At 48.9% G+C, this 25,649-nt stretch overlaps 2 protein-coding genes across 3 annotated transcripts; one reads left to right on the forward strand and one right to left on the reverse strand.

Annotated features, from left to right (window-relative positions):
* Positions 1-1,257: 1,257 nt before the first annotated feature.
* On the reverse strand, positions 1,258-9,910 carry PELI3 (pellino E3 ubiquitin protein ligase family member 3). 2 transcript variants are annotated; one of them, XM_031447946.2, is made up of 8 exons: positions 9,771-9,910; positions 8,575-8,727; positions 7,969-8,040; positions 5,770-5,899; positions 5,064-5,165; positions 4,112-4,306; positions 3,605-3,793; positions 1,258-2,270 (listed from the first exon to the last, which is right to left on the reverse strand). In XM_031447946.2, the coding sequence occupies exons 2-8, from the start codon at positions 8,724-8,726 to the stop codon at positions 1,701-1,703; spliced, it is 1,410 nt and encodes a 469-aa protein (XP_031303806.1). In that variant the 5' UTR covers position 8,727; positions 9,771-9,910; the 3' UTR covers positions 1,258-1,700. The 2 variants fall into 2 exon arrangements, with proteins under 2 accessions (XP_031303806.1, XP_031303807.1); XM_031447947.2 differs by lacking the exon at positions 7,969-8,040 and having other exon boundaries at positions 9,771-9,906.
* Positions 9,911-19,813: 9,903 nt separating this feature from the next.
* On the forward strand, positions 19,814-22,576 carry MRPL11 (mitochondrial ribosomal protein L11). Its single transcript, XM_031447960.2, has 5 exons — positions 19,814-20,038; positions 20,408-20,503; positions 20,943-21,036; positions 21,123-21,282; positions 22,281-22,576. Exons 1-5 carry the CDS (start codon positions 19,916-19,918, stop codon positions 22,384-22,386), a joined length of 579 nt encoding a protein of 192 aa, XP_031303820.2. The 5' UTR covers positions 19,814-19,915; the 3' UTR covers positions 22,387-22,576.
* The last annotated feature ends 3,073 nt before the right edge of the window (positions 22,577-25,649 follow it).

Consider the following 25,649-nt stretch of genomic DNA (forward strand, 5'->3'; position numbering starts at 1 on the left):
ATCTGTACTCCCTAAGGCTCTGTCTTCCTCTGGGGATGATGCCCAGGTCAGGCTTATACTCAGAGCCTCTTCAGATTTTTATATTTCCAGAACCTCCTTCTACTTGTCTTTCTAGCTTGCTCACCCAAGAAAGGTCTGGGGCAACCCCAGCAGTACCCCAAGCTTGCCTTGGCTTTCAGGGAGAGGAGACACTTTGCTAAGATGAACAGGAATCCAGTTCAGACTTGGCCTCCTTGGTAACCAAGGCCCCCCAGACCCCACCCCTCACTCCTTTTTTCTGCCCCCTCCACACCCGGCTCATTGGTCATAAGCATTTCCCCTGCCACACCTTTCCCCATGCTGTTCCCCTTACCTGGCCTGCCCTCCCGACTCCTCCCAACCCCTCCCACCCCTGTCCAAGGAAAGCAGCCCAGTACGATGCAGAAGAGGGCAGGCTCTGAGGCCAGGCAGGCAGCTGTGGATTCAAATCCGACTTGGCCACTTTCTAATCATGTGACTTGGAGCATGTGTTTTAATCTCCCTGTAAACAGAAAGAGTAACACCTCCTCCCTGGGTTATAGTGAGGATTAAACAACAAAACCTCTGAGCAGCAGAGCCCAGTGCCTGGTGAGTGCTCAACGAACATAGTTACTACTGTTAGCACAGCGCGGGGCACACGGTGGGCATTCGGTCACGGTAGCCCTTGTGTCACGGCCAACACTCGAACTGTGAGTCCTCTCTCCTCCCTCAACTCCAGAAATGAGGTTCCCAGTCTCCACCCAGCATCTTCCCTGTCAGCACGACCCCAACTTCTTGTTCCAGCCTCCCTTCTGCCCGCCCCTGCATCCCAGGCTCCAGCCACTCTGAACCCCCCTCACTTGATTTCCTGCTTACTTACACCTTAGCCTGTGCTCAGCCTCCCTTCTGCCTAGAGCATCCTCTCCGCCTGTGCATCCTTCCTGTGAGGATTCCCACCCAACCGCTGAGGCTGAGCCCTTATGTGCCTCCTCCCTCAGTGAGAACCAGCTTCACAGCCCCTGATAATTCTCTGATCCTAGCACACAGGAAGCCATGCTGTCACTGGGTAATTTGGCCTGTCATCCACTAGACTGTGAACTCTACCAGGCAAGGAACTAGGTCTGACTGTCTCTGTGTCCCCAGATTCCACTTGGCAAGGAGTCCAGCCCATAGTGGGTATCAGCAGATGTTGGTCCCAGCCTGCCGCCCACCCATCACTCACTGGGTGCTGGAGGCACTGCGCATGCGGGACACGCGGGATTTGTGAAGGCAGCTGAGCAGCAAGGTTTATACAAGAACCCAGAGCAGCAGCAGGGAGATTATCTGAAAGTGGGTTGGCAGGCTCAGGCACAGCCAGCCTAAGGTAGGGGTCAGGGGCCCAGGGCCCCTTCACTCCCCCAGGGGCACAGTGTAGGCGGCATGGTGTGGGATGCCCCAGGAAGGGCTAGGGTATAGGGGTGGGCCTCCCTCCATCAGCCCAGGACAGAGCTGGTGCTGAGGCATCATTCTGACTGGGGCAGGAGTCCCAGGGACCCCTTTCAGAGCCAGAGTTAAGAGGGGAAGGGCACAGCCCAACCAACACATCCATCTGGTGTGGCTATGCGCCAGCAGGTAGAGTCCCACATGCAGAGCTCCCTCTGGGCTGCAGGAGGTGGGGGACCTGGGTAGGCAGGCGGGCATGGCAGCAGGGGACCCCAGGGAGTCTAGTCCAGCGGCCCCTGGAAAATGAGGCGGACACAGCCATGCTCGCCAGTGAGCCAGGCCCCACAAAAGGGGCAGGCAGCATGGAAGGCGTGGGTGCCATGGGGCAGTGGTGTCTGAGCCCAGTAGCGGGCAGTCTTCTCAGAGCAGACATGGCCGCAGGGTGCAAAGGCGTGGCTGGGCGGCCCAGGGTCCAGGCAGAGGCCAGCCTCCTGGCCGAGCCACAGGGGCACGTAGGGGCCCACGAGGCGGCAGAGAGGACACTCGCGCTCCTGGGGGCCCCGCTCTCGCCGGCAGCCCCAGCCATGGTAGCCGTGGACATGGCCACAGCGGACGTAGACCCAGGGCTGCTGCTTGTCGGGGGCCGTGCGGCCACGGGCCGGACTGGGGAAGGCCAGGGTGCTGAGGCCCACGGGACACTGGGGCCGTGCCGCGTTTGCCTCCTGCCGCTGGGCCTCCAGCTGCTTCAGTGTGGGTGCCCGCAGCAGCCCCGCCGGTGTGCGCCACAGCAGTGTGGCCCCACAGAGGTCGATGAGGGAGCCGTCCTGCAGCACATTGGACTCGTTTTCCACCTGCAGGGGCAGTAGAAGGGCCTTATTGCCCAAGGGGCTCTGGAATTCCCTGCTATTGGCTGCTATCACCCCAGTCAAGCCACCCATCCATCTCACCGAACCTCCCTGGAGAAAGCACACTGGATCAGTGGGGTTGGCCATTTCAGAGGAGCGGGGTGGGCTGGATCAGAGGAGGGGGAGGGCTGGGACTGAGGAGCAGAAAAGACAGAAGCAAGTGGGAGGGCAGGCAGGTGATCCCAGGCAGGCACCATCCCTTACTCTCAGTGGAACGTGGGCTTTGGTCACCTCATCTGCCAAAACAGGTTTGGACCAAAGTCGGGGTTTTCTAAAACATTTTCCCTGGCTCTCCCCTAATGGCAGAGTCAAGAAAGTCCTCTGTCCAAAATGCTAGGGGCTTAGCCCAAAGCAGCTGTCCTAAGGGCTGTGGCTAAAAGCAAGGATGCTAAGTGCTAGACTGCCTTGGATTGAATTCCAGCCTCATGGTTACTAACTCTGTGTCCTTGGTCAAGTAATCCAGTTTCTCTGTGTCTTGATTTCCTTATCCTAAGATGGATTCTGCCTCCCTGTATATCAAGTGGTTCTCATGAATCAATCAATGTGAACACTTGGCACAGTGCCTGGAACATAGTAGGTGCTCAACAAGTGTATACAAGTGAAACACGTGCATACTTAAAAAAATAATGTTTCCTCGGCTCTCCCAGTAGAATTTATGCTCTGGAAAGATAAGCCATGCTTTTTCCTTGAGGTTTGGCATCTCCTTGCCTGACGTGCTCATACGTAGGAAAAGCTCTGCCTGGCCCACGTGAACTTGAGTAAGCCCCTACCTCTCTCTAGGACCCTCCCAGCTCCTAATATTAGTTCTCTGATCGGTACCACGTGGAACGCTCACTGTCACCTGTGTCAGAGCTACTCTAAAGCCCTTGCCTGCTGGGAGAGAATAAAGCTAAACCTGTCTGAACGTGACAGACACATTACAAACTGCCAACACTTTAGGCTATAAACTGCTCACACGCAGGCCGTGTCACCCTCATAAGAGGGTGTGAATTTTTAAGCTGCTGGCATCCTCAAAAGTCACTGGGTACTGCCCAGTGTGCTTGTGTGTGCTCCACCTCACGTCACCCCATGGACCTCCGGCAGTCATGTGGTCTGCATGTGGAGATGCTCATCTGGTCTGCTCTGTGGGGCAAGCGGCTTATGGCCCCAGATGGAGCCTGCTGAGGCTCCCCTGTGCAGCAGGACTGGACATCACCTCCTGGCTTGGGCAGGGGGAAGGGGAGATGGGGAGGGCCCGGGAAGGATGAGGGGTTTGGGGGGAGGGTGGACAGTCCACCTACCAGCTTCCCCCGCTGCTGTGCTGAGCGGCTGTCCCTCAGGGTATACACGTTCCCACAGACTGAGATCTCCCGCCAGACACCCGGGGCTGAGTCCTCAGAGAAGCCGCCTGCTGGGTGCATCACCAGGACCCCGTTGGTGGTTAAGCCGTCCATCAGGCCGTCAGGGGTCCGCCATTTGGCCGCCCGCTCCTGGGACCACATGTGGGATCAGATCACATTCCTGAGTGGCCCCCAGCAGGCTGCAAGCCAGGAATGCTGCCCCTCTATCCTCAAGGTCAGAGGTGTCCCAGAGAGGATTGGAATTGGTGCTGAATGACCTTGGGCATCACCTGACCCACTCTGAGCCTCACTTTGCTCATTTGTTAAGCAGGGATGCTATCCTCTGCAGAGGTCATGGTTATGATTTCTGCAGGCTGGTCCATCACCCCAGGATGCTGCCCCTCCCCAGCCTACCCCTTGGCTCACTCTCAGATAAAGCACTGGTCCCTGCCTGGGGGGCTCACTCACTCCAAGGAAGATGTTGCTGGAGGCATCAAAGCCAGCGGCATAGATGCGGGCAGTATAGGGTGGCCGGCGGTCACAGAGGATGCGGCAGGCATAGCGGGAGATAGTGCTCTGGGCAGAGGGGCCCTCGGCAGCCCCTCCTCCAGGGGACGTGTCTGTTACCACAAAGTCGATCATGTTCTCCGTGGAGCGGCCAATCTGGGAGGAATGGGAGGTCAAGCACAGATCAATCCCACCGGCTTCCTACGCCAGGGTTTCCTGCTCTGTATGCAGGGTCACTAAACAATGAGTGGCCAGCATCATCCCAATTCCCCGGGGGTCTCCAAATCCAATCACTGCTATTTGGGGTTTCTCCTTCTCTGTCTCCCCCACAGTTCTGGGAAGCACCTCCCTCAAAAAAACTAGTCGATTTGTGGAGAGAACAGTGAAAGGGGAACTCACACCCATAGTCTGGGAATGCTCAAATATTAAAGTGAATTTTTAGTAAGTATTTACTATATATCCATGCTAAGCATTTTATGTGCAATACCTCAGTTAATCTTCCCAACGATTCCACAGGGTGGCTACTACAATGGGCCCCACTTTACAGATGAGGAAACCAAGGCCCAGGGAGGTTAAGTGACTCTTGCCCAAAGTTATCCAGTTACTGGTTGACAGGGCTGGGAGCTGAAGCCAGGAAGTATGACTCTCACACCACACTCTGAACCCCTAAACTGTATGCCTTCTGAAGCCTGGGAGTCCAGTCTTGGGTTTGAATCTCGATACAGCCACTGACTTGCTGTGTGACTGGGAAGTCAACAGCCCTCACTGGGATGTGGTCCACTGAACTGAGTAACCCAAAGCACCTGCTCCGTGACCTTTGGTCCTCCAGCCTCCCCCTGGAACACCTGCAGAGCTGCGTATCCAAGCCCGGTGGCCCAGTGGCCAGAAGACTTGTGGAGGTGCTGGGGCATACCTGGAACATGTCTGTGTCGCTGTCATGTGTGTACTCGACTATGACTGAGTGGCTCCGAGACAGGGTGTATGAGATGCTGTGCTGGCCACGGTTGCTCAGTGCCTGGTGAGAGAAAGGAGAAGTCACTTCCCTGGGCAGGTGGCCAGAAGTGTGAGCCTCTGAGCCAGAAGCTGGAGCCCAGGGCTCAGCGGCCACTCCCAGGGAAAAGGCAGTTCCACCCATTGGAGAGGGTGTATTGTGCAGCTGGCACTTTACACAGGTTACCTAATTTGATCCCTACAACCACCTACCCGAAGGAGGCATGGTTATCATTCTCATTTTATAGTTGAGGGAACCGCAGCTCAGAGAGGAGAAGACACTGGCCTAAAGTCACACAGCTGGAAACAGCAGAGCCCGAATTCTAACCCAAACCCTCCAAAGCCAAAGGCTTTTCCTTTGTCATTGCTGTATGACTGTCACATCCCCTCTCTGAGCCTTGGCTGTCTCTAAAATGATGCTGATCACTTCCGTCCAATGGATGGAGTCTGGAGGTCAAGGAATTGTTTTGCAAACTGTAACACACTACAAGGGATCTCCCATCAGCACCATTTCTCTGGTAGCCCAAGGCAGTGAGTGAAGACACAGTGGGCTCCCCTGCTCCAGTGGGGCTGGGGGCTGGTAGGACTGGAAAGACCAGTGCCCAGGTCTGCTAGGACAGGCTGCTTGCCTTAGAGACGAGTGGTGTGGAGATGTGGTGCATGACGTCTGGCTTCACTCCATTGGCATGTGGCCGGCGGCTCAGTGCCAGGCGGCTTCGGCGGCGGCCCTTGTCCCCACTTGCCAGACACCCATTGTAGCTGTGGATGTGGGGGTCAAGAAGAAAGGGTTGCAGGGAGAGAGAGAAAGTGAGCCCTGGAGAGACTAGGAGGAATTGCCAACTTCTGGGCAGATCCTACCTTAATAACAAGCCCCAGAACCATCCCAAACTAGATGACCCCACTATATCAAACTGGTGCCTCTGGGGAGTGGGGTGGGGGGTCTGAATATCTTCAAAAGGCCTTTCATCTACTTAACCAGTGTTTTCTGGACTCCTGAACCATGCCTGACCAGGTGCTAGGCACTGGGGTGGCAGAGGTGACACGGTGACACACTGTAAGTCAGTTCTGTGTCCCCATTGGCAGGGGAGGGGTGTCCTCAGTTTTTCAAGGAACGTAGGTGCCACCTGCCATGACCCAGGCACAAGCCAAGTGCGCCACAGGCCCAGAGACAGGAGAAGGGAATTCTGGCCCCAGGGTCAGGTTTCTGGGAGGGAACACCTATACTGGGCCTTGAAGAACTAGAAAGGATTCATCTTTAGCAAACTGTCATTTATGATAGCACAAGTACTATTAGAAACCAGAATGAAAGAAAAAAAATAGACCCACATGGCCACTACCTCCATATACTCACACACATCAAATATCTACCTTCCTTTCCAGCTCTTGTCCAGAGGGAAGGATTGAGGAAGGCAGAGATGGGGTGAGTCATAACCTTGACCACTGCCATGTTCTGGAGCTTTCCATGTTCCTGGTGCTTCATGTTATTAACTACCTAATGGAATCTGTGCAGTGTCCAGCCAGGCAAGTATCTTTCTTCTCATTTTACGTATGAGGAAAATTGAGGCTCAGGGAGGTAAAACGACTTGCCTGAGGTCCTAGGCTAGTAAGTGGAAAAAGTCTGCATTTGAACTCGGGGTCTGTCTGACTCCAGCCTCTTTTGTAGAAGACCTTCTGGATGGAGGGCTCACTCTGAGCAAAGGCCCTGAAGCTAACAGGGTTTCATGAGATCAGGGAGTGGTGACTTGGGTGGTGAAGTGCAGTAGAGGAAGATTAAGTTGGTGGGAGGGCCCTGCTCACCACACTAAGAATTCTGGACTTTATTCTGTAAGCAGCAGGAAGCCACAGAAGGTTTGGCAGCAGGGAGTGAGAAGGATGCATAGCTTCCAAATACTGTCAAGGACCACTTGAAGCAGAATCTTCTGTTAAACTTGTTAAAACATAGATTCCCTGGCCCCACCCATGGAGATCCTGATTCTGTAGGTTTGGGATGGGCCTGTCAATGAGTATTTTTCAATGTGCTCTCCAGGTGGCTCTGATGTCCAGCCAGTGTGGGGCTTCACTGCTCTGCAGAGAACAAACAGCAGTCAAGAGGGCCTGTCGCCTTAGGTTTGATCAGTGGCCTCACCCTCAGCTGAAAAGCCAGCTCTTCCTTTGGGAAACCAAGCAGCTGCTTTTCTAACACAAGACCCTTGAGAGGGGCATCACTTTTGCTCTTGTAAGCTCTTCCCACATATGGGGGTGGGGCAGTTCAGGACAAAGTCTTGGGGCTCAGACTGGCCTGGCTTAAATCCTGACTCTTCCACTATCACCTCACCTCTGTAAAATGGGGCTAATTTATCAGGACCTACCTCACAGGTTCATTGTGAGAACTAGAGATAAAGCATTCAAAAATGCTTGGCAGAGTTTGGCATATATACAGGTAGCCCTTGACAAACGTTAGCCATTATTATTATTGCTAAAAAAGATAAACGCATGTGGTATGTACATGTCAACAAACAGAAGTCATTCTACTTTCTATATAATCATCAGAATGATACATAGCTAATCAGATACTTTCTTCAGGGCAGAGAAAGAGGCCAAAAGGAGGTAGAGATAGGGGAGGAAGAGGAATCTGTGCCTGGGGCCAAAGTTAAGTGGGTGGTGCAGGGACCCCAGTCAGGGTAAGACTAGGAAAAGATGAGGTCCACCCAGCCACCAACTCACGTCGCTTCCTCTCTCCTGGCCTCAGTTTTCTCATCTGTAGCATGAGGGTCAGCTGTGGCTTAGGGAAAGTTCACTAGACTTGGAGTAAGAAAGACCTGGGTCCAAATCCCAGCCCTGCCACTTACCAGCTGTGTGCCCTTGGGCCAGTCACTTCCCCTCTCTGAGCCTTGGTTTCCTCACCTCCTTCCTCACAGCATCTTTGTGAAGATTGAAATGAAATAATGTCCATGAAAGGGCTTGGCACAGGCCTGCCTCCCAGAACACTTGGTGCGAGCCACATACTGTTCTACGCGCTTCACAGAAATCACCTCATTCATTCCTCTGACAACCCTCTGAGGTATTATTATTATTATCATCCCTAATGGTAAATTGAAACAGGCACAGGGAAGTTAAGCAACTCATAGAGGCAGGATATGAACCAAGTAGTCTTGCTGGAGAACCAAAGTTCTTCACCCCAGGCTACACACTAGATGCTTTGTGAAAGGCAGCTGGTTTTACTTTCTTCTGCTCAGAAACTTAGATGGGCAGTTAGAGTTGTCACAGTAATTTAGGGAAAATGGGAAGATAAAACAATTATGAATTGAGGTGGGTTTGGTCAACTTTGTCTGTGAGCTAGGAAGGTGTGAAGGGACAAACAGCAGAAGGCCATAAGTGGGGAGAGCTGGGGCCCTTGGTCTGGATGTCCTCTGGGGTGCCTGATGCCCCACCCCACCTGGACCAGAGAGGCTCACCCCAGAACGATGAGTTCGCCATACTTGATGGGCTCCTCCCCTGGCTGTGCATCTTCACCAGGAGAAGAGAGGACACAAGAACCATGGTTCCCCGAGTGCCGGAGGTCTGAGGTTCGGGGAGACCCCACTTCAGGGTTTCCTTCCAGCACCATTCTGGGCAGAGTGGGAGAGGAGAAAAAGAGCTTTGCAGCCTCCGGCCCCAACCTCTCTGAATGCCAGGACCACCTAGGCTAAGACCAGAGTGACCTTTCACCCACTCTGTTGCTACAGCAACCACATCACCCCCCCCAAACTGCTGGGGTTGCTGGGATACCAGGGAAGGGAGATAGATGGGAACCAAGAAGGAGGGGCTACATAGAGGGTCAGAATATTTGGCAGGGCCAAACTTAGGATGGCCAGAGGCTTCTTTGCTTGGAAAAAACCCACCCCAGGAGTTAGGGGCCCTTACTGCTTATCTTAGACCCAGTTCCTGGGTTTAGCTCTCAGTCCCAGGACCTTTGAGTAACCCTTCTGTCAGGTTCTTGGATTCTATCTGTCCATCTTAATCTTTCTGCCCCTTTGCCGGTCTAGGCCTCTGTCTGTTTTCTCAATGACTCTCTGTCCCCGCCTCTGTCCTTTCTGCCGTCTCTTCCCACCCTCCCCATCTCTGCCTGTCTGGCTACCTCTACCTCCACATCCATCTGCCTCAGTCTCCCTATCTTGTCCTCGCCCTGTGGGCAGGCCTCTGGACCCCTCCCGGGTGCGCTCCCTCTCCCTCCCTCAGGTGTCAGTCTGCAGTCCCCGGGCCGCCTGGGTCTCTGGAGGCCTGTGGGGGCGGTGTTCCCCCCTCCCGCTAGGGCTGCAGCAGAGCCCATCTCCGCAGGAAGCCTGTTTGGAAAACATCCCCGCGCAGTAGGGACTGCGCCGGGGCAGGCACAATGACGGCCCAGCGCATACGCAGATACACACCCGGCGGCCCCTCCACACAAACACGCGCGCGCACGCACATAGTCCAGCACTACCCGAGCCCCGCGGGCAGTGCCCGGACGGGCGCAGAACCCATCCTAGACCAGCGACCGCAGGTGCGATCGCGCAAATAGCCACAGGCGCCCGCCCTCGGACCGAGTACCCCCACCACCCCGACACGCAAACACGCCCCCTGCTCCCGCTGGGACCCGCCCGGCGAAGCCCCCGCCCCTCCGCCCCGGCGGCCTCACCTGGCCGCACTTCGGACCCCGCTTGGCACCGCTCTCTCTGCGCCTCGCCCCTGCTCGGCCCCAGGGCCGCTGCGGCGGGATGGGCCCGGCCCGCGGCGGCTCCGCGCTGCCTCGTCACGGGGACACCCGTGGCCGGGGGAGGGGTACGAGAGCGAACAGTCACACTCCGCCCCCTGTCCCTTTGCCCCGCCCCACGGAAGCCCCGCCCCACTCTAGACTCCACCCCTTGCGGCGAAGCTTAGCCCCAGTCGGCGGAGCCCCGCCCTTTCCCAGGAGGTCACGCCCCTTATTTGGCCACGCCCCGAGCCCTTAGAAGCCCGCCCACCACTCTGTCTGGAACTCTCGCCCAACTTCGCCAGCTCAGGGACTCTCCCGCAGTCTACAAGACCCCTTCCCCAATTCGGGCTCCCCAGACCCCACCTCATTTCAGGGGACTCCCGGGTTCTCGAGACCCTGGCGCCCCCTCTCCCACCGCAGTCTAGGGCCTTTGCACTGAGTGGGAGGCCCTTTCCCCACCTTAGGCCGGGACTCTCCACCTCCTGCCCGAGACCCCGCCTCCCAAACGGGGGAAGCCTTGGAAATTAGAGGAGGAGAAAGGCAGGGTCGGGAAGGAGAGACCCAAGGAAAATTCAAGAGGAGGCGAGAAAGGGGTGTGCGTCAACAGGAAGGCAGAGGAAAGCGGCTGCGTTTGACTCGAGTCGCAAACCTGTCTTCCAGCCCAGCTCTGCTACTTTCTCGCTGGACGACCTCCGGCCGACTCGGGCCCCCAGGTGTCCAGGAACTCCTCCCTCCCTCCCTGCAGCATGCACACATCACCCGAGATGCCACAAAGGGGATGGAGACTTTGGGGGTTTGCAGTCCCCTCCCCGGCCTGGGCTTGCAAGAGATCTCGTCTAACAGTCTGTGCCAGGTGCTAAGGGCTGTGCTTTGAGCAAAATAAACCCTTTAATTCCTGGGAAACAAGCACTATAAGCACCCACTTTACATTTATGTTCTTTTTTTTTTTTTTTTATTCCACATATGAGCGCTCTCATATGGTATTTTTCTTTTTCTGGCTTACTTCACTTAGAATGACATTCTCCAGGAACATCCATGTTGCTGCAAATGGCATTATCTTGCCGGTTTTTATGGCTGAATAGTATTCCATTGTATAAATATACCGCATCTTCTTTATCCAGTCATCTGTTGATGGACATTTAGGCTGTTTCCATGTCTTGGCTATTGTAAATAGTGCTGCTATGAACATTGGGGTGCAGGTGTCTTTTCAAAGTAGGGTCCCTTCTGGATATATGCCCAGGAGCAAATCACCCACTTTACAAATGAGAAAAAAAAGATTTAGGAACCTTACTTGGTCATGATTATTTTCCTAGAAAGGGGCCAAGAGTGGATCTCAGCTATGTGACTCCAAAGTCTGGACTCCTACCTTGTTATTATGACTCAGGATGACGGGATGGTGCTCAGAGATGCAGAGCAGGAGAGACCCAGAGATGCATCAGATCAGATCCCTACAGCTCATTATCTCTTGGTCTGTTTGGAACTAAAACCAAGAGCTGAGGGAAGCCCAGAGGATGGAACTTTAATCCGAGTCTTTGGAGTGCATGTTTTATTGAGGAAATCAAGGAAGGCTGCACAGAGAAGGCAGCCTTTGCCCCCAGTCAAGAAGGATAAGTGAAAGTTTGCCCAGACATTCCTGAAAGGGAGCATGCGTCCCTTCCCTCTCCCTAACTAGTTGCTTGTGAAGCTCCCAGTCTCCGAGACTCCTCCTGGGCCCACCACATCCACACATGCCACTAACTCCCCCACCTAGAAATAGTCCAGGGTATCAACTGTTTTGCCAACTGTTCAAGAAAGCAGCTGGCAGCACACGCTTTTGGGGCAGAAGCACTCATTAATATCAAAGAGAAACTCCCTGAGAGGCCACCACCCAGCACCTAGCAGGCTGGACTGCTGGGCTGCCGGCAGCAGGTCATACAAACCCTGCTCTACAGGGTAGCTTCCAGCCCCAAATGTGTACAGTATGCCCACCTCCATACCAGCCCACAAAGACACAGGGATAGGGACAGACTCACTCCCCTTTGCACTCCAGCACATTGCCTGCCAGAGCAGGCCCTCTGTGAACATGCACTGAATTATGAGACTCCTCAGTTTACAGAGAAGGAAACTAAGGCTGGGGGTGGGGGGCTGCCAGGTCACACAGCCAGGTGAGTATGGAGCTGAGGTTTGACCAGGGCCCCAGTACTACCACCTGACACTAGAATGCAGGAAGGACTAAGAGAGGTTCCAAGGATTTGTCCCAGGAGGCAGAGATTTCTCCTGTTGTAAAGAACTGGGCTCAGAGCTGCATGGTGGACACAGCCAGACCACGAGGGACCTCTGGGAGTGAGGGATGGGCCTCATTCCAGCATTGCATTGTCCAGGTCAGGTAGAAGAAGGGTGAATTGCAATACCAACAGAGACACAGATTCTCAAGTCCCAGCCTTGGCTTCTGGCTCTAAGTCCGGTGCTCTGTCCCAAGAACTCCAGCTTCTTAATAATACTCACTTTCCATATTTATAAAATGGGAATAATAATAGTACCTACCGGTAGTGCGATAAAAATATGCACTATTGTTTTGAAATCTTTTTGTTCAGCCCCTCCCTTCTCTCTTCAATCTAGGCCTTGACCTTATTGTGTTAAAAAAGAGAGAGAGAGAGAGAAAGTGGAAGGAGGGTATAACTCAGTGGTAGAGTGTATGCTTAGCATTCATGAGAACTTGGGTTCAATCCCCAGTACCTCCATTTAAATAAATAAATAAACCTAATCTCCTCCCCCTAAAAAACTACCAAACAAAAAAAGACAAAGAAAGAAACAAAATATGTTTCTCTATGTCTTCTTGGGTTCAAGTGCCCAAAGACAGGGGCTGGCATAAACAGTTTGGAAGAATATTTGTGTATCTAATTGAGGAAGGATGTTGAAAAAGCAAAACAAACAAAATGGCAACAAACTCTTTCTGGGCTAAAAGATTTGGAGAGGAGAGAAGGAAGAGCTAAGATGCTGGGCTCTGCATGTGAGGCCTTGTTGTAGGTTGGAGGGTGGGACTGGTGGGAAGAGATAGACCCCTCAGATACATTTAGAGATCCAAACCCTACTCCTTCATAGCCCAAATTTGATTGGATCATTTGTAGAGCAATTTATGTCCCAGGACATTGTTGAAAACAATAGAGAACTCGGCTGGAAATGAGTGGAGTTTTAACAGATGAGTGTGGTCCGGGAAAGAGTCAGTCAAAGGAAGAGCTGTCCAAACCACTGTCATCCCAGGTGACTGCAGGTGGGCATGCTCAGGGCTGCAGTCCCTGAAGACCAATGACAGCGGCTTTAAACTCAGGCTGTGGGAAGGGGGATGGACTTCACTAAAATAATCCAGCCAGTTACTAAACAGCAAATAACAATAACGGGGGGAGGGTATAGCTCAGTGGTAGAGTACATGCCTAGCATGCATGAGGGCCTGGGTTCAATCCCCAGTACCTCCCTTAAAAAATTAAGTAAATAAACCTAATTATCTCCCCCACCAAAAAAAGTTTAAATAACAATGACAAACCCTGGGGCCTGGAGTGGAGTGGGGAGAGGTGTTGACAAGTGCCAAGTCACCACAGTATATTATCTAAAATCTTCAGCTTCTGACAAAAAATTGTAATTCATGCAGAGAAACAGGAAAAGATGACCCATAGACTAGGGGGGGGAAAGGCAGGTGTTGTCAGGATGTGGGGAAATCAGCACTCTCACACACTGATGGTGGATAGTAAAATGGTGTAGCCACTTAGGAAAGCAGTCCAGCAGCACCTCCAACAGTTAAATGTAGTTACCACGTGACCCAGCAGTTTATTCTTAGGGATAGATAGACCCAAGAGAAATGAAAACATGTCCACACAAAAACTTGTACGCACATGTTTATGGCAGTGTTATTAAAATAGCCAAAATGTGGACAAGCCAAGTGTTCATCAATTGTTGAATGGATCAACAAAGGGTAGCATATCTCTATAATGGAATATTATTCAGTTATAAAAAGGAACAATGTTCTGATATATGCTACAACCTTGAAAACATTATTCTAAGTGAAAGGAGTCAGTCACAAAAGACCACAAATTGTATGATTCCATTTATGAGAAATATCAGAATAAGAAAATCTATAGACACAGAAAGTGGCTTAGAGTTTACTTAGTCAGGGAGGGATGGCTGGAATGAGGGGTGAAAGCTAAAGGGTATGCGTTTCTTTTTGAGGTAATAAAAATGTTCCAAAATCAACTGGGGGATGGTTACATATATCTGCGAGTACACTAAAAACCACTAAACTGTACACTTTAAATGGGTAAATTGTATGATATGTGAATTGTCTCAACATAGCTTTTATAAAAAGAAAACAACATAGCATTGAGCAAGCAAAGCCAAGCAGCAGAATTCATATTCTATAAGTCCATTGATATAAATACCCAAAATAGCCCAAATTAAGCTACAGCAGTTCAGGATGCTCACTTAGGTGGTAAAACTGAGAAAGGCAAGGAAGTTAATAGCACAAAATTCCAACCGGCTGGTTTTACCCGGGAAGGCTTACAGAGGGAAATCTCCGAGGTGCTGTCCAGGGTGCTGCTTGGTTTCTTGACTGAGTGCCCCTCACTGCTTACTCACGGGGTGCTTCTTTTATAATGTTTGTTAAGCTGTACATTTATGTTGCATGAGCTTTTGGCTTGTTTATTATACTTTACAGTAAAAATGTTAAAAGTAAGGTAAGTTGGTTCAATCACACCCTCACATTTGAATGGGTAAGGAGTTGTTCCAGGTGAAAGGAGGAGGCTGGTGAGGCTGTGAGAGCCATGACCAGAGTGAGTGAAGAGGGGGCAGAACCTGAGGCACTGAGGAAGTCAGTGAAAGCAGGTGCATAGAGAGACTCAGAAACCATGGGAGGGGCTAGGAAGGGCCCCTAGAGCTTCAAATATTGATAGCCTTCTAATTTATTCATTTATTTACCTACTAACCAACAATGTTATTAAGTACCTGCCTTGGGTCATTCCAGTGAACGGACTTTTCCCTAATCCCCAGTGCTGCATCCCCAGCAATCATGTTTAATTCTGTGATGTCATCCCATGGCCACAGCTAAAGGGAGTAAAGGTGACAACCTGACCAGACTGGGCCAATCTCATTCTGTCTGCTAGGAATTTGGAATGGAGATTCAGAGATAGCCTTCTTCTGCTTCACCCTTGATGGGTACTTGACCAAGTCTCAAGAGACAATGGGAAATAACTGAGCTAATTGCTTTACCACTGGATACAAGAACTGCCACTTGCATCCTAGGTCATGAAAATTATCCCTTCTTACCACTTGGCCTCTATTTGGACATTTCCATAGTTATCATGGATGTTACTTTCAAACCCCATTCCTGGCACCAAGTTCTGTGTTATTTATGGGTTGTATAAGGATTTTAAAAGAGAGAGAGAGAGAGATTCCACAATTAGATGAAAGAGGGTATTACAGAATCCTAGTGTAATAGACATTTGATGTATTTTTTGGCTGTCTATAATCTGAAACCTTTTATTGTGTCTCTGTGTGCATGTAATCCCAATTTGATGAGACAGAGACCATTTCCAATTATAAAAGTTGAAAATGCCAGGTACTCCCTTTCCCAACATCTCTTGCATCTCAGGTGCAGACATACGCCTTGGATTCTTCCAATCAGAGGCATCTGCTTCATACTAAATCAGAGGCTATTTCCTAAAGAAGCAAATGTGGTGAAGACAGTGGCTATGTCCAATTTCAGAAGTAGCAGTGAAAGTAGTTCCAACTGCAGAATCTGCAGTCCTCTGCCAGTGGTGCCAATGGTGATGATGCTGGATCTATGCCCAGTGGGAGTCAGTGATATGTTCTTAGGACCCGTTCTGTGGCATGATTTTGGGTGTGTTCCCACTTGCCTAGCTACTGCATCTAATTGCCTGGGCAGCCTAGAGATTCTGTGAGTTACTCAGTATCCATCATAAATCCTCTTTCTGCTTAGATTGTCCAGAATCGGTTTATAGGCTTGAAATTAAGAATCCTGACTGACACCCTTAGAAACCTGAACACAGTCCTTCCTGAGGAGTGGCAATAGATGACCAGAAGCTGGATGGAGTTGTCTCTCCCCATTTCTTGTCTCTTTCTCTCTGTGTATTGACATCACTCTTCCCTCCCTATAGACCAACATACTTGGGCTGAGATAGGAAGTGGCTGCCCCACATCTCCCAAGTTTTGATATCTTCTCATTTCAAGAAGCTTGTCCAGAATGAGAACAGAATTTCTAACTTTTAATGAAAAATTGCAAGTGGAGGAACTTTGGCCCAACTTGACTAGTCAACTACAGATAGGCAGGGTCATGTTATACAAAAATGGTTGCTGGATTTCAATCCCATGGATTGGGAGTGCATTTTCAGAGAGTGGGGAATATCTAGGTCATGGATTGGACCCAAAGGTGTCCACTACAGAAAGCAGTTAAATGCGGTGAAGTGGTGGGGAGAGGGTCAAAGGGCCAGGAGAGTGTAAGGCTGGAAAGTTAGTTCAGCCTAAGATCTAGCAACCCTTAGGAGGCAAACTGAAAAATTAGAATTTTACTTTCTGAATGCTGGGGAACTACTGAGAGGCTTCTGATAATGTGTTACATATTCAAGGTAGGAAATTTTTAATGTACAGAAAAATTTAAACAAGAAAAAAATTATTCTCAAATGTACTGCCCACAATCACTGCTACCATTTGGGTGTATTTCCCTTCCAGTCTTTCTTCTACGTGTATACACACACACACATAATTGTAATTACACTCTATATGAAGACTGACCCTACTTTAGATGCCAATCAAAAGTCCAGATTGTCACCTGTGCTTCTGACCAACCGACTGACCAATGATAAATCAGATGTTCCCACAACCCTTCCTTGGGTTCCATCATTTGCTAAAATGGCTCACAGAACTCAGGAGAACAGTTTACTTATACAACTACCAGTTAATTACAAAGACTATTTCAAAGGGTACAAATGGAAGATGGAAGAGACTGCACAGGGCAAAGTATGGGGATGGAGCATGGAGCCTCAGATATGCCACCCTCCCAGCAGTTCCATGTGTTCCCCTATCAGGAAGTTCTCAGAACCCGGTCCTTTTGGGGTTTTACAGAGGCTTCATTAAGTAGGCATGATTGATTAAATCCTTGGCCATCAATGATTAAGTCAACTCTTTATCCCTTTGCCCCTCCCCAGAGGTCAGAGGTTGGGGAATGGGTCTGAAATTTCCAATCCTCTAGTCACGTGGTGGTCTCCCTGGCATCCAAGGGTTACCTAGGGAAAATCACCTCGTTAACATAAAGTTACTAGTTGTTAAAAGGGGCTTGTTATGAATAACAAAAGACTCCCTTCACCTTTATGTCTCTTATCACTTAGGAAATTCCAAGGATTTTAGGAACTCTTTGCCAGGAACAGGGACAAAGACCAAATACATGGGTCCTCTGAATTCAACCAATCTGGAGTTGAAAATATATATTTTTTTTAATTCCAGAAAGCTCCAAAAAGCAAAACTTAAATTTGCCTCATGCCAGCAACTATTTCCATAATATTTACATTTTATTTGTAACTATTTACATATCATTTACATTGTATTAGACTCTCCTGGTCTTCCTCTTAACTCTGCGGCTGCTCCTTCTTGGTTTCCTTTGCTCACTCCCTCCTTTCCTCTTTTCACTTTTTAAATGCTGAGTTCTCTTTTCCTCCCTTCTCCCCACTGCGAGCAATCTCACTGCTGGCCCTGGTGTTAAGGACTATTAGTCTCTAGGCCTCAGATGCCAGTGTGTTTCTGTCTGCTTCTCCCAGACCCTCTAGCTAGGTGTCACACAGACACCCCCAAGCTCAACTGATTGTCTTCTGCCTGAACCCACAGCTCCTGTGTCTCCAACACTAAAAATGAAAGGCCTAATCATTCATTGGCATGATTGTTCATGCCAGAATCATGGCATTACTCCTGATGCTGAAGGAGAATTAATAAAATGGCCACACTTAGGCTAACAGATTGCTTATTCTTATGCTTGCTCTTAAAATGGCCAACTAACCTGACTGACCAGTTGCTACTCACAGCTCCAGGCCCATTGTTAAAATAAAGCTATTAATGTTACTGTTTCTACTTTTTTCCAGTAATCAAAAGTAATAATCATGCTTGGTCACTGAGTCCTTTTCCAGGGAGAAGGTCATGAGACTGTAACTTTACAAAATAGCCTAAGAAGACCACGCCTTGGGCACTAATAAGATAAAGAGATTGAAAGACAACCACTAGCCTCTACAGAATTGGTCACCTGGAGACACCATGACGCCACCCTGAGTCTTATGACAAGTAAATAATTCTGTTGATTGTTATTGATGTTTTATTGTTTAAGCTATGGCTATTAATCACCCTGTCCCATCCCCAAGATGGGTTCACAGTTTTTAAGGCACTAGCCTGCTGTGAGTTCCCTTTGCCTGGCAAAGCAATGAAGCTGTCTCTTTTCTTCTAAGCTCCAAGACCCTGTCTCTGACTTAATTTGGCTTGTCAGGGACGGGGGCCGATCTTTCAACAGCAATGCCCTTGTCCCCATTCTTCCACAAATTACCCATCAAGCACCTCCCATGCCCATCTGCTTTCTGATACCTTCATTTAGGAAGGATTTATTTTTTCATTTGTAAATACAGGCTAGATGATATGGGGCACCCAGAGAGAAATCCTACAGCTTGGCTTTCTCTGGGCCAGGCCCTCTTCTATAGGCTTTATCTGAATTAACCAATATCATGGGAGGTAGGTACTATAATTAACCCCATGTTACTAGTGAGGAAACCAGAAGCACAGGGAAGTTAATTACCGTGCCCTAGGTTTTATAGTTAGTAAATCAAAGAGCCTGCTTAGTTCCAGAGTTTTGATAAGGCTAATGAGGCTGCGTGTTGTAAAGAACATGGCTGACTTCAGAGTTAGGAACAGTCACATTTAATTAGTGGGAATCCAACACGAATTTCATAATAAAAAATTTATGTGTCTCACAGTTTACAGTGTGGTTTTACATGTATTATCCCATTTCATTAGAATAGGCAATATAGAGTCATGGTAAATGGCACAAGGTCTAGAATCAGGTAATCCCAATACTTTTCCCCAGCTCCATCACAAATAGGGTAGGTGTTTGGGGGCCTCTTTTTGTGCTTCAATTTCTCTTTTGTAAAGGAGGAATAATAAAATTTACCTCATGCTATTGTGAGAATTAAATGAGATGATTCCTTTAAAGTGCTTAGCATAGTACCTGGCATGTAGCAAGTGTTCAAAAAAAATTAAATGAAATTATAAGATGCCGGCTTATTTTATTGGACACAGAAGATGTGTTAAATACATTCTGGGCCTCTTAAGTCTCATGACAGCTCTGCGAAGGTTTTGTCCTTATTGTATAGTGAATAGCACATGCTGACTAGGTGTCAGGTATTGTTCTAAAGCACTTTGCTAACTTGCAAGAATCCCAAGTGGGAGGTGCTACATATTCTAACCCCTATTGTACAGGGGAGGAAACTGAGCAGAAGTTAAATAACTTGATCAAGTTCACAGCCAGTAAAAGAAGCAACCAAGCAATTTGTTCCCAAGGTCCGTACCCTTAACCTTATTCCCTTTTAACGACAGAGGAGGAAAACAGGCTCAGAAAGTGAAAATTCCCACTCGTAAGGAGCTCTAGGCTGTTTTCAAACCCAGGAATTACCCACATGTCCAGCAGATGGCGCCCCAGGGCATAGCAATTGGTGGGATTTGCATAAGCGATCAAAACTATCATACCCACAATGAAGTGCGGGCATTAAGGCCCCCGCTTCCAGTTTAGCTGTCTGAGGCACTGCCTGTTTGCGCTCCAGGAGGAATGTGTTTATCCGAGCCATTCGGGTCTTTCCCCAATCTTAAGATGGCAAGTTAGAAGTTTTACCCACTTCATCTCGCTCTCCTTGCCTTACTCGTTGGAGAGGAGAAGACTGAAACAACGATGCAATTTGTTGGCTTCACCTGCCCTAGCCTAACGTGAGGACCCTTCAACTTTGACCCAAGGTGGCGGCGCCCGGAGCCGTCGCTCTTCCTGCCGACCTGACATGAACTAAGGCCAAGAACCCCGCATCATGTCGAAGCTAAGCCGGGCCACTCGGGCGCTCAGGAAGCCCGAGGCCGGCGGCGTGATCCGGACCATCGTGCGGGCAGGCCAGGCCATGCCCGGGCCCCCGCTGGGTCCCGTCCTGGGTCAGGTGCAGCCGCGGCAGGAACCGGGAGTAGGAGGAGCCCGAGGGAGCTAGAACGCTGGTGGAGGGTGCGGGCTGGAGCCAGGGAGGCCTCGATTTCAAAACGCGGCTCTAAGACGCACACGCTTTATGTCTTTGGGTTAGTTACACAGCCTCTTCGAGGCTCAGCTTCCTCAGTCCTTTGTCAACGGGCTGTTGTGAAGATAGAGAGGTATGAACCATACAAATCACCTGGCGCGTAAAATGGTAGTTAAATCCAAGTAAAGAGGATGGGAACTTACAGAAGTGAAGCCGGAGGAGATAACGGACGGAGCCTCCTGAGTGGTAGAAAGCCGTCCCTTCCTCCCCACGCTAACCCCTGTGCCTCCCTCACAGCGAGGCGTTTCCATCAACCAGTTCTGTAAGGAGTTCAACGAGAAGACAAAGGACATCAAAGAAGGCATTCCTTTGCCTACGAAGATTTTTGTGAAGGTGCGGAGCTGGGACTCTGATCCCCAGTTTCCTTCTCATTCCTTCAGTTCTTCCCAGGTCATGGAGCGAGGTGGTCACCTGGGGTTGCTACTCTGCTCCAAACTTGGAGCAAGTCTCTTTTTGTTACCGGGCCCCGCTTTCCCCATTTACAAAGTAGAGACTAGACCACATTTTTCCTGAGCCCACCCTGCCATATTGCAGATTTTTCCTTTGCCCCTTCAGCTTACTGGGGTTTCCAGAACAGAGTTGGCCTGGAATAGAGGTGTCAGGGATGTTTGTTGCAGATTTATTTTTCCTGTGGCTTTGTGGTCAGTTCAAGGAGCACTATAGGAAGATGAGGGAAGGGTGGAGGACAGGAAGTTAGAAATTCCCTGGGCTGAGGCAGCAGGGGTTGGGAGAGGCAGGAAGACATATTCTCATATTTCTTTTTTTCGTTAAGCCTGACAGGACATTTGAAATCAAAATTGGCCAGCCCACTGTTTCCTACTTCCTGAAGGCAGCTGCTGGGATTGAGAAGGGGGCACGGAACACAGGTAAGGGACAGGGTGGGCATCTGGGATTCTGGGGGCTCTGGATGGAAGCAGTGACATCTGAAGAACTACTTGTTTCTTCCTCCCAGGGAAAGAGGTGGCAGGCCTGGTGACATTGAAGCACGTGTATGAGATCGCCTGCGTCAAAGCTCAGGATGACGCCTTCGCCCTACCGGACGCGCCCCTGTCCTCTGTTGTTCGCTCCATCATTGGCTCTGCCCGCTCCCTGGGCATTCGTGTGGTGAAGGAGTGAGTGTCTGGAGTGGTACAGCATGAGAGGAGGGCCTGGAAAGTTCTTGACTCTGGGACAAGGCTGAGGGCCCACTGAATAGGAGAGTTAGCTTCTGAGTCAAAGGACCTTAGATTCTTGGGGGTAGGAGGCTTGTTCATTCATTTGGAATATAAATTACCCAGTATATATTGGACATTTTTCTGGACATTGGCTGCAGGCAGGAAGGAGGTAGCCATGCTTGGCCTAGCTTCTATGGATCTCACAGTCCAGAGATGGAGGCAGGTCCATTATACTGCTGGGTGAAAAAAGAGTGAAGGAGTGAAGCAAAGAAGTTCAGTGTGGTCTGGGTGTCAGACCAGAGGCAGAGTGGGAAATAGGAGGCAGTGAGGAAACAGGAACCAGTTAGTTCTCAAATTCAGACCTGATCCTGAGGCCAGTAGGGGGCCCCCTCATGCGCTTCAAATGACATCAGGAATTATTTCTTTGAAGTGAGATTTTGGGTGGGAGAGCATCTGGCCCAGACAATGGCAGGGGCAGCACTCAACCCTTCACTGGCCTCTTGTTGCTGGTGTCCTGCCCCCAGCAAAGGCTGACGGTTGTTTCCTGAGAGGAGTGGGGTTAAGCATGAAACAGGGATGGACTTTACTTTGCTCAAATCTTCACTTTTAACCAGGGAGACGGAGCTGAGTAAATTTGATCCCTGCCCTGAGGGAGACATACATGCACCACTTGATGACTTCTTTTACAAAGTGTCTTGGAGCACAGAGGAAGGGCTGATTCATTTGGGCTGAGCTACAGCTGAGGGCTCAAAGGATGAGTAGGGCTTTAAGAAGGGAATGAAAGGCAGAGGTGATGGTGGAGTGGCATTCCTGGTAGAGGAAACAGATGAGCAAAGGTATGGAGGCTGGGAAATCCAGGAGGGGAGAACAGGTTCTGAGACAGTGACATGGGCACTTGTGAGCTCCCCACCAGTGACTGACCCCTTACTTACTGTCTGTTTTTTCTGTACCTGCAGCCTCAGTTCAGAAGAGCTGGCAACTTTCCAGAAGGAGCGAGCCCTATTTATGGCTGCTCAGAAAGAGGCAGACTTGGCAGCCCAGGCAGAAGCTGCCAAGAAGTGACCCCTGTGCCCCCAGTTCCAGGATTTTGAAGGGAGCACCTCAGAATGGGGCCAGTTGGGAAGGCTGTGCCAAAGGGGAGGAAGGGAGGTCACACCACCCTGATTATTATTTTTCTGACTTTTAATTATGTATTTTTTACGTGTATGGCTGTTTAAGGGATCAAGCCTGAATAAACATCTTTTGTCATCCACTCTCCATTTCTGCCTTGGGACCCCAGGGAAAGGGACTAGTACTGACAGTAGCCACCAGGGACAGACATTAGCTGCCCTGGGAAGCAGGAGTCTTCACGCTGTTTCTCAGATGTACAATCTGAGGCTTATCCAAGCAGAGCGACTTGCACAGGGTCTGAATTGGCAGAGACTGGAGGAGAACCCTGGACTTCCAATTCAAAATCCTGTCTTTCCCCCCTTTCAAGGGGTGAGGGAATAGTCAGGGTGGGTGTGGGCCTGGGTATACAGGAGCAGCAGGTGTTTGCTTCCATCAGAAATACCTCTTATCTCTTGGGGACTTGCCATTCTCAACAGAAACAGACCCCTTTGGGGACTTCAGGTCACAGCCCCAATCAGGGTTACTACATGGAGTGCCCTGGATCCCAAGGGCTACTTCAGGCTCTTCTATTAAGCTCATCCTGGCTCTGGGTCAGGTGTTAGCTGAACATGAAGTATTGGGGGTTTATGGCTACAAACTGGCAGAAGCAGCAAAGCTTCAGTAGATTCCTGCCCACAGTGGGAGAAGTCCTTGGGAAGTCCCTGGCCTTTTATTTTCCCATAATTTGTCATATCAAGGACCATTCTCCTCTCAGAGAAGAGAGAAGGAGTCGGGAGAAATGGGGTCACATTTATCAAGCACTTGTTACATTCTTGGCACTTTGTTTTACACTGAGAAGTTTTGGAAAGCACAGAACAACTCCTACAAGAAAATAAAAGCCTCAAGAGGTCCCTCCACCCCGATGAGACTCCTGCCGATACTTTGCTGTGTATCTTGTCTACTTCTTTTGCCTTGTGCATTTATATATAATGCTTTAAAAAAATTAATTTGGGTCATACTCTAGGTATTGTTGTATTCTACTTTTACTTTTAACTTGGTAATTTAAAACATTTTTTCAAAATTATCTTCCTAAAACAATTTTTAATAACTCTTAGTATTCTGTCTTATGGGTAGGCTATTATTTATTTAACCAAGTCCTCAACTGTTGAGTATTTTGTTGTTTGCATTAAAAAGTGAAAAATACATACAACCCTGTGATGACCATCATTTGGTCCTCTGCTTCAGGATCTCCCAAAGCTGCAATCGGTGTTAGCTGGGGCTGTGGTCGCATACCAGGTTTGACAGGGGAAGGATCTGTTTTCAAACTCACGTGGTTGATGTCAGCATTTAGTTCTTTTGAGCAGTCAGACTGAGGGTCTCAGTTCCTCACTGGTTGTAGTCAGAGGCCACCCTCAGCTCCATTCTGCCTGGCTGTCTCGGGCAAGTTACTTGACTACTCTGTGCTTTAGACCCCTCATCTTTAAGACAGAGAAAATTACGCTTATCTCAAAAGGCTGCAGAAATCAGAGCATATGTGGTCAATTAATTTATGACAAAGGAGCCAAGAATATACAATGGGGAAAGGACAGTCCCTTCAATAAATGGTGTTGGGAAAAGTGGACAGCCACATGCAAAAGAATGAAACTGAAGCACTGTCTTACAACAGACAAAAGTACTAACTCAAAATAGATTGAAGATTGAATGTAAGACCTGAAACCATAAAATTCCTAGAAGAAAACAGACTCCTCTTTTTTTGTCTCTTTTTTCCTATGAAGGTTGCTCTATTTTGTGCTTTAAGAAAATCTTTTTAGCTTTATTTACACATTTCTTGGAGGGGGTAATTTCGCTTATTTATTTATCTTTTTGAAGGAGATACTAGGGATTGAACTTAGGACCTTGTGCATGCTAGGCAGGCACTCTATCACTTAGGCTATACCCTCCCTATGAAGACAGACTTCTCTTGACATTGGCCTTGGCAATGAGTTTTTTTTATCTGACCCCAAAAGCAAAGGCAACAAAAGCAAAAATAAATAAGTGGACAAGTGGGACTGCATCAAATTAAAAAACTTCTGCAACCTCAAAAAAAAAAAACACCAAAAAACAGAAATTGACACAACATTGTAAACTGAGTATACTTCAATTTAAAAAAAAAAAGCGCACAGTAAAGGAAACCACCAACAAAACGAAAAGGTACCTGCTGAACAGGAGAAAAAAACTTTCAAATCATATATCTGATAAAGGGTTAATATCCAAAATGTGTAAAGAACTCATATGACTCAATAGCAAAAAAAAAAAAAAAAAAAAAAAACCTAGAGTGCACAAACACATACTCGGGTATCCTTAAAGAACAAGCAACATTTCTGACATCACATCTCCCTTTGGCCACTGCCCCATTTCTCTGTTTTCTGTCACTGTAACATCTGAAAGAATCATCTAAACAGATCGTTGATATTGTTCATCTCCCAGTCACTCTTTGTCTTGTAATGCTTTTTGTCTTGAAGTCTCTTGTGCCTTTTAGTAAATACCCTTACATCAATCTTTTGTTTAGAGCCAACATGATATATCTTTTTTTACATCCTCTCAACCTTTTTCTATCTTTATGTTTTAGATATTCTTGTAACAATGTTAGTTGGTGTGGCCGCCACTCTCAAAAATGGCTCCCAAAGACCTCCACCTCCAGTAATAAACACTCTCCTACACTGTGCCTGGGTTGGTCTGTATCACTGACTATGGCAGAAGTGATGGTATGTCACTTCCAAGATTAGGTTATTCTAATCCCGACAGCTTACATCTTAGTTAATTTCTCTCTTTTGGATTAGCACCCACCTGCCTCTCTCCTACTACCCTAATCACTGGCAGCCACTAATCTTTTCTCTATGTCTATCCAAGGAAGGTCTTTGTCCTCATTTCTAGAATTTTGTATGAGTAGGATCATACAGTATATGTCCTTTTGAGATAGTTTTCTTACCCAGCGTAACACCTTTGAGATCCATCCAAATTCTTGCACGTATCACTACTTTTCTCCTTTTTCATTGCTGAATGGTATTCCCAGGTATGGATGTAACACAATTTATTTAATCATTTATTTATTGAATGGCATTTAGATGTTTCACTTTTTGACTATTACAAATAAAGCTGTTTGGAGAATTCTTGAAGGATGTAATTTTCATTCCTCTGGGATAAATGCCCAAGAGTGCAATTGCTGGGTTGTATGGTCAATGTACTTTTAGTTATTT

This window comes from Camelus dromedarius, chromosome 12, assembly GCF_036321535.1.
Source record: "Camelus dromedarius isolate mCamDro1 chromosome 12, mCamDro1.pat, whole genome shotgun sequence".
Taxonomy (NCBI): Eukaryota; Metazoa; Chordata; class Mammalia; order Artiodactyla; family Camelidae; genus Camelus; species Camelus dromedarius.

What these genes read in the sequence shown, in the direction of transcription:
- MRPL11 (XM_031447960.2), top strand. Translation starts at nt 19,916, where the DNA reads ATGTCGAAGCTAAGCCGGGCCACTCGGGCGCTCAGGAAGCCCGAGGCC. An exon ending in TGGGTCCCGTCCTGGGTCAG is followed by an intron (nt 20,039 to 20,407) that starts GTGCAGCCGCGG and finishes CCTCCCTCACAG; the next exon opens with CGAGGCGTTTCCATCAACCA. An exon ending in CTACGAAGATTTTTGTGAAG is followed by an intron (nt 20,504 to 20,942) that starts GTGCGGAGCTGG and finishes TTTTTCGTTAAG; the next exon opens with CCTGACAGGACATTTGAAAT.
- PELI3 (XM_031447946.2), bottom strand. Translation starts at nt 8,726, where the DNA reads ATGGTGCTGGAAGGAAACCCTGAAGTGGGGTCTCCCCGAACCTCAGAC. An exon ending in CCACACCACTCGTCTCTAAG is followed by an intron (nt 5,166 to 5,769) that starts GCAAGCAGCCTG and finishes TTCTCTCACCAG; the next exon opens with GCACTGAGCAACCGTGGCCA. An exon ending in CCAGCAACATCTTCCTTGGA is followed by an intron (nt 3,794 to 4,111) that starts GTGAGTGAGCCC and finishes ATGTGGTCCCAG; the next exon opens with GAGCGGGCGGCCAAATGGCG.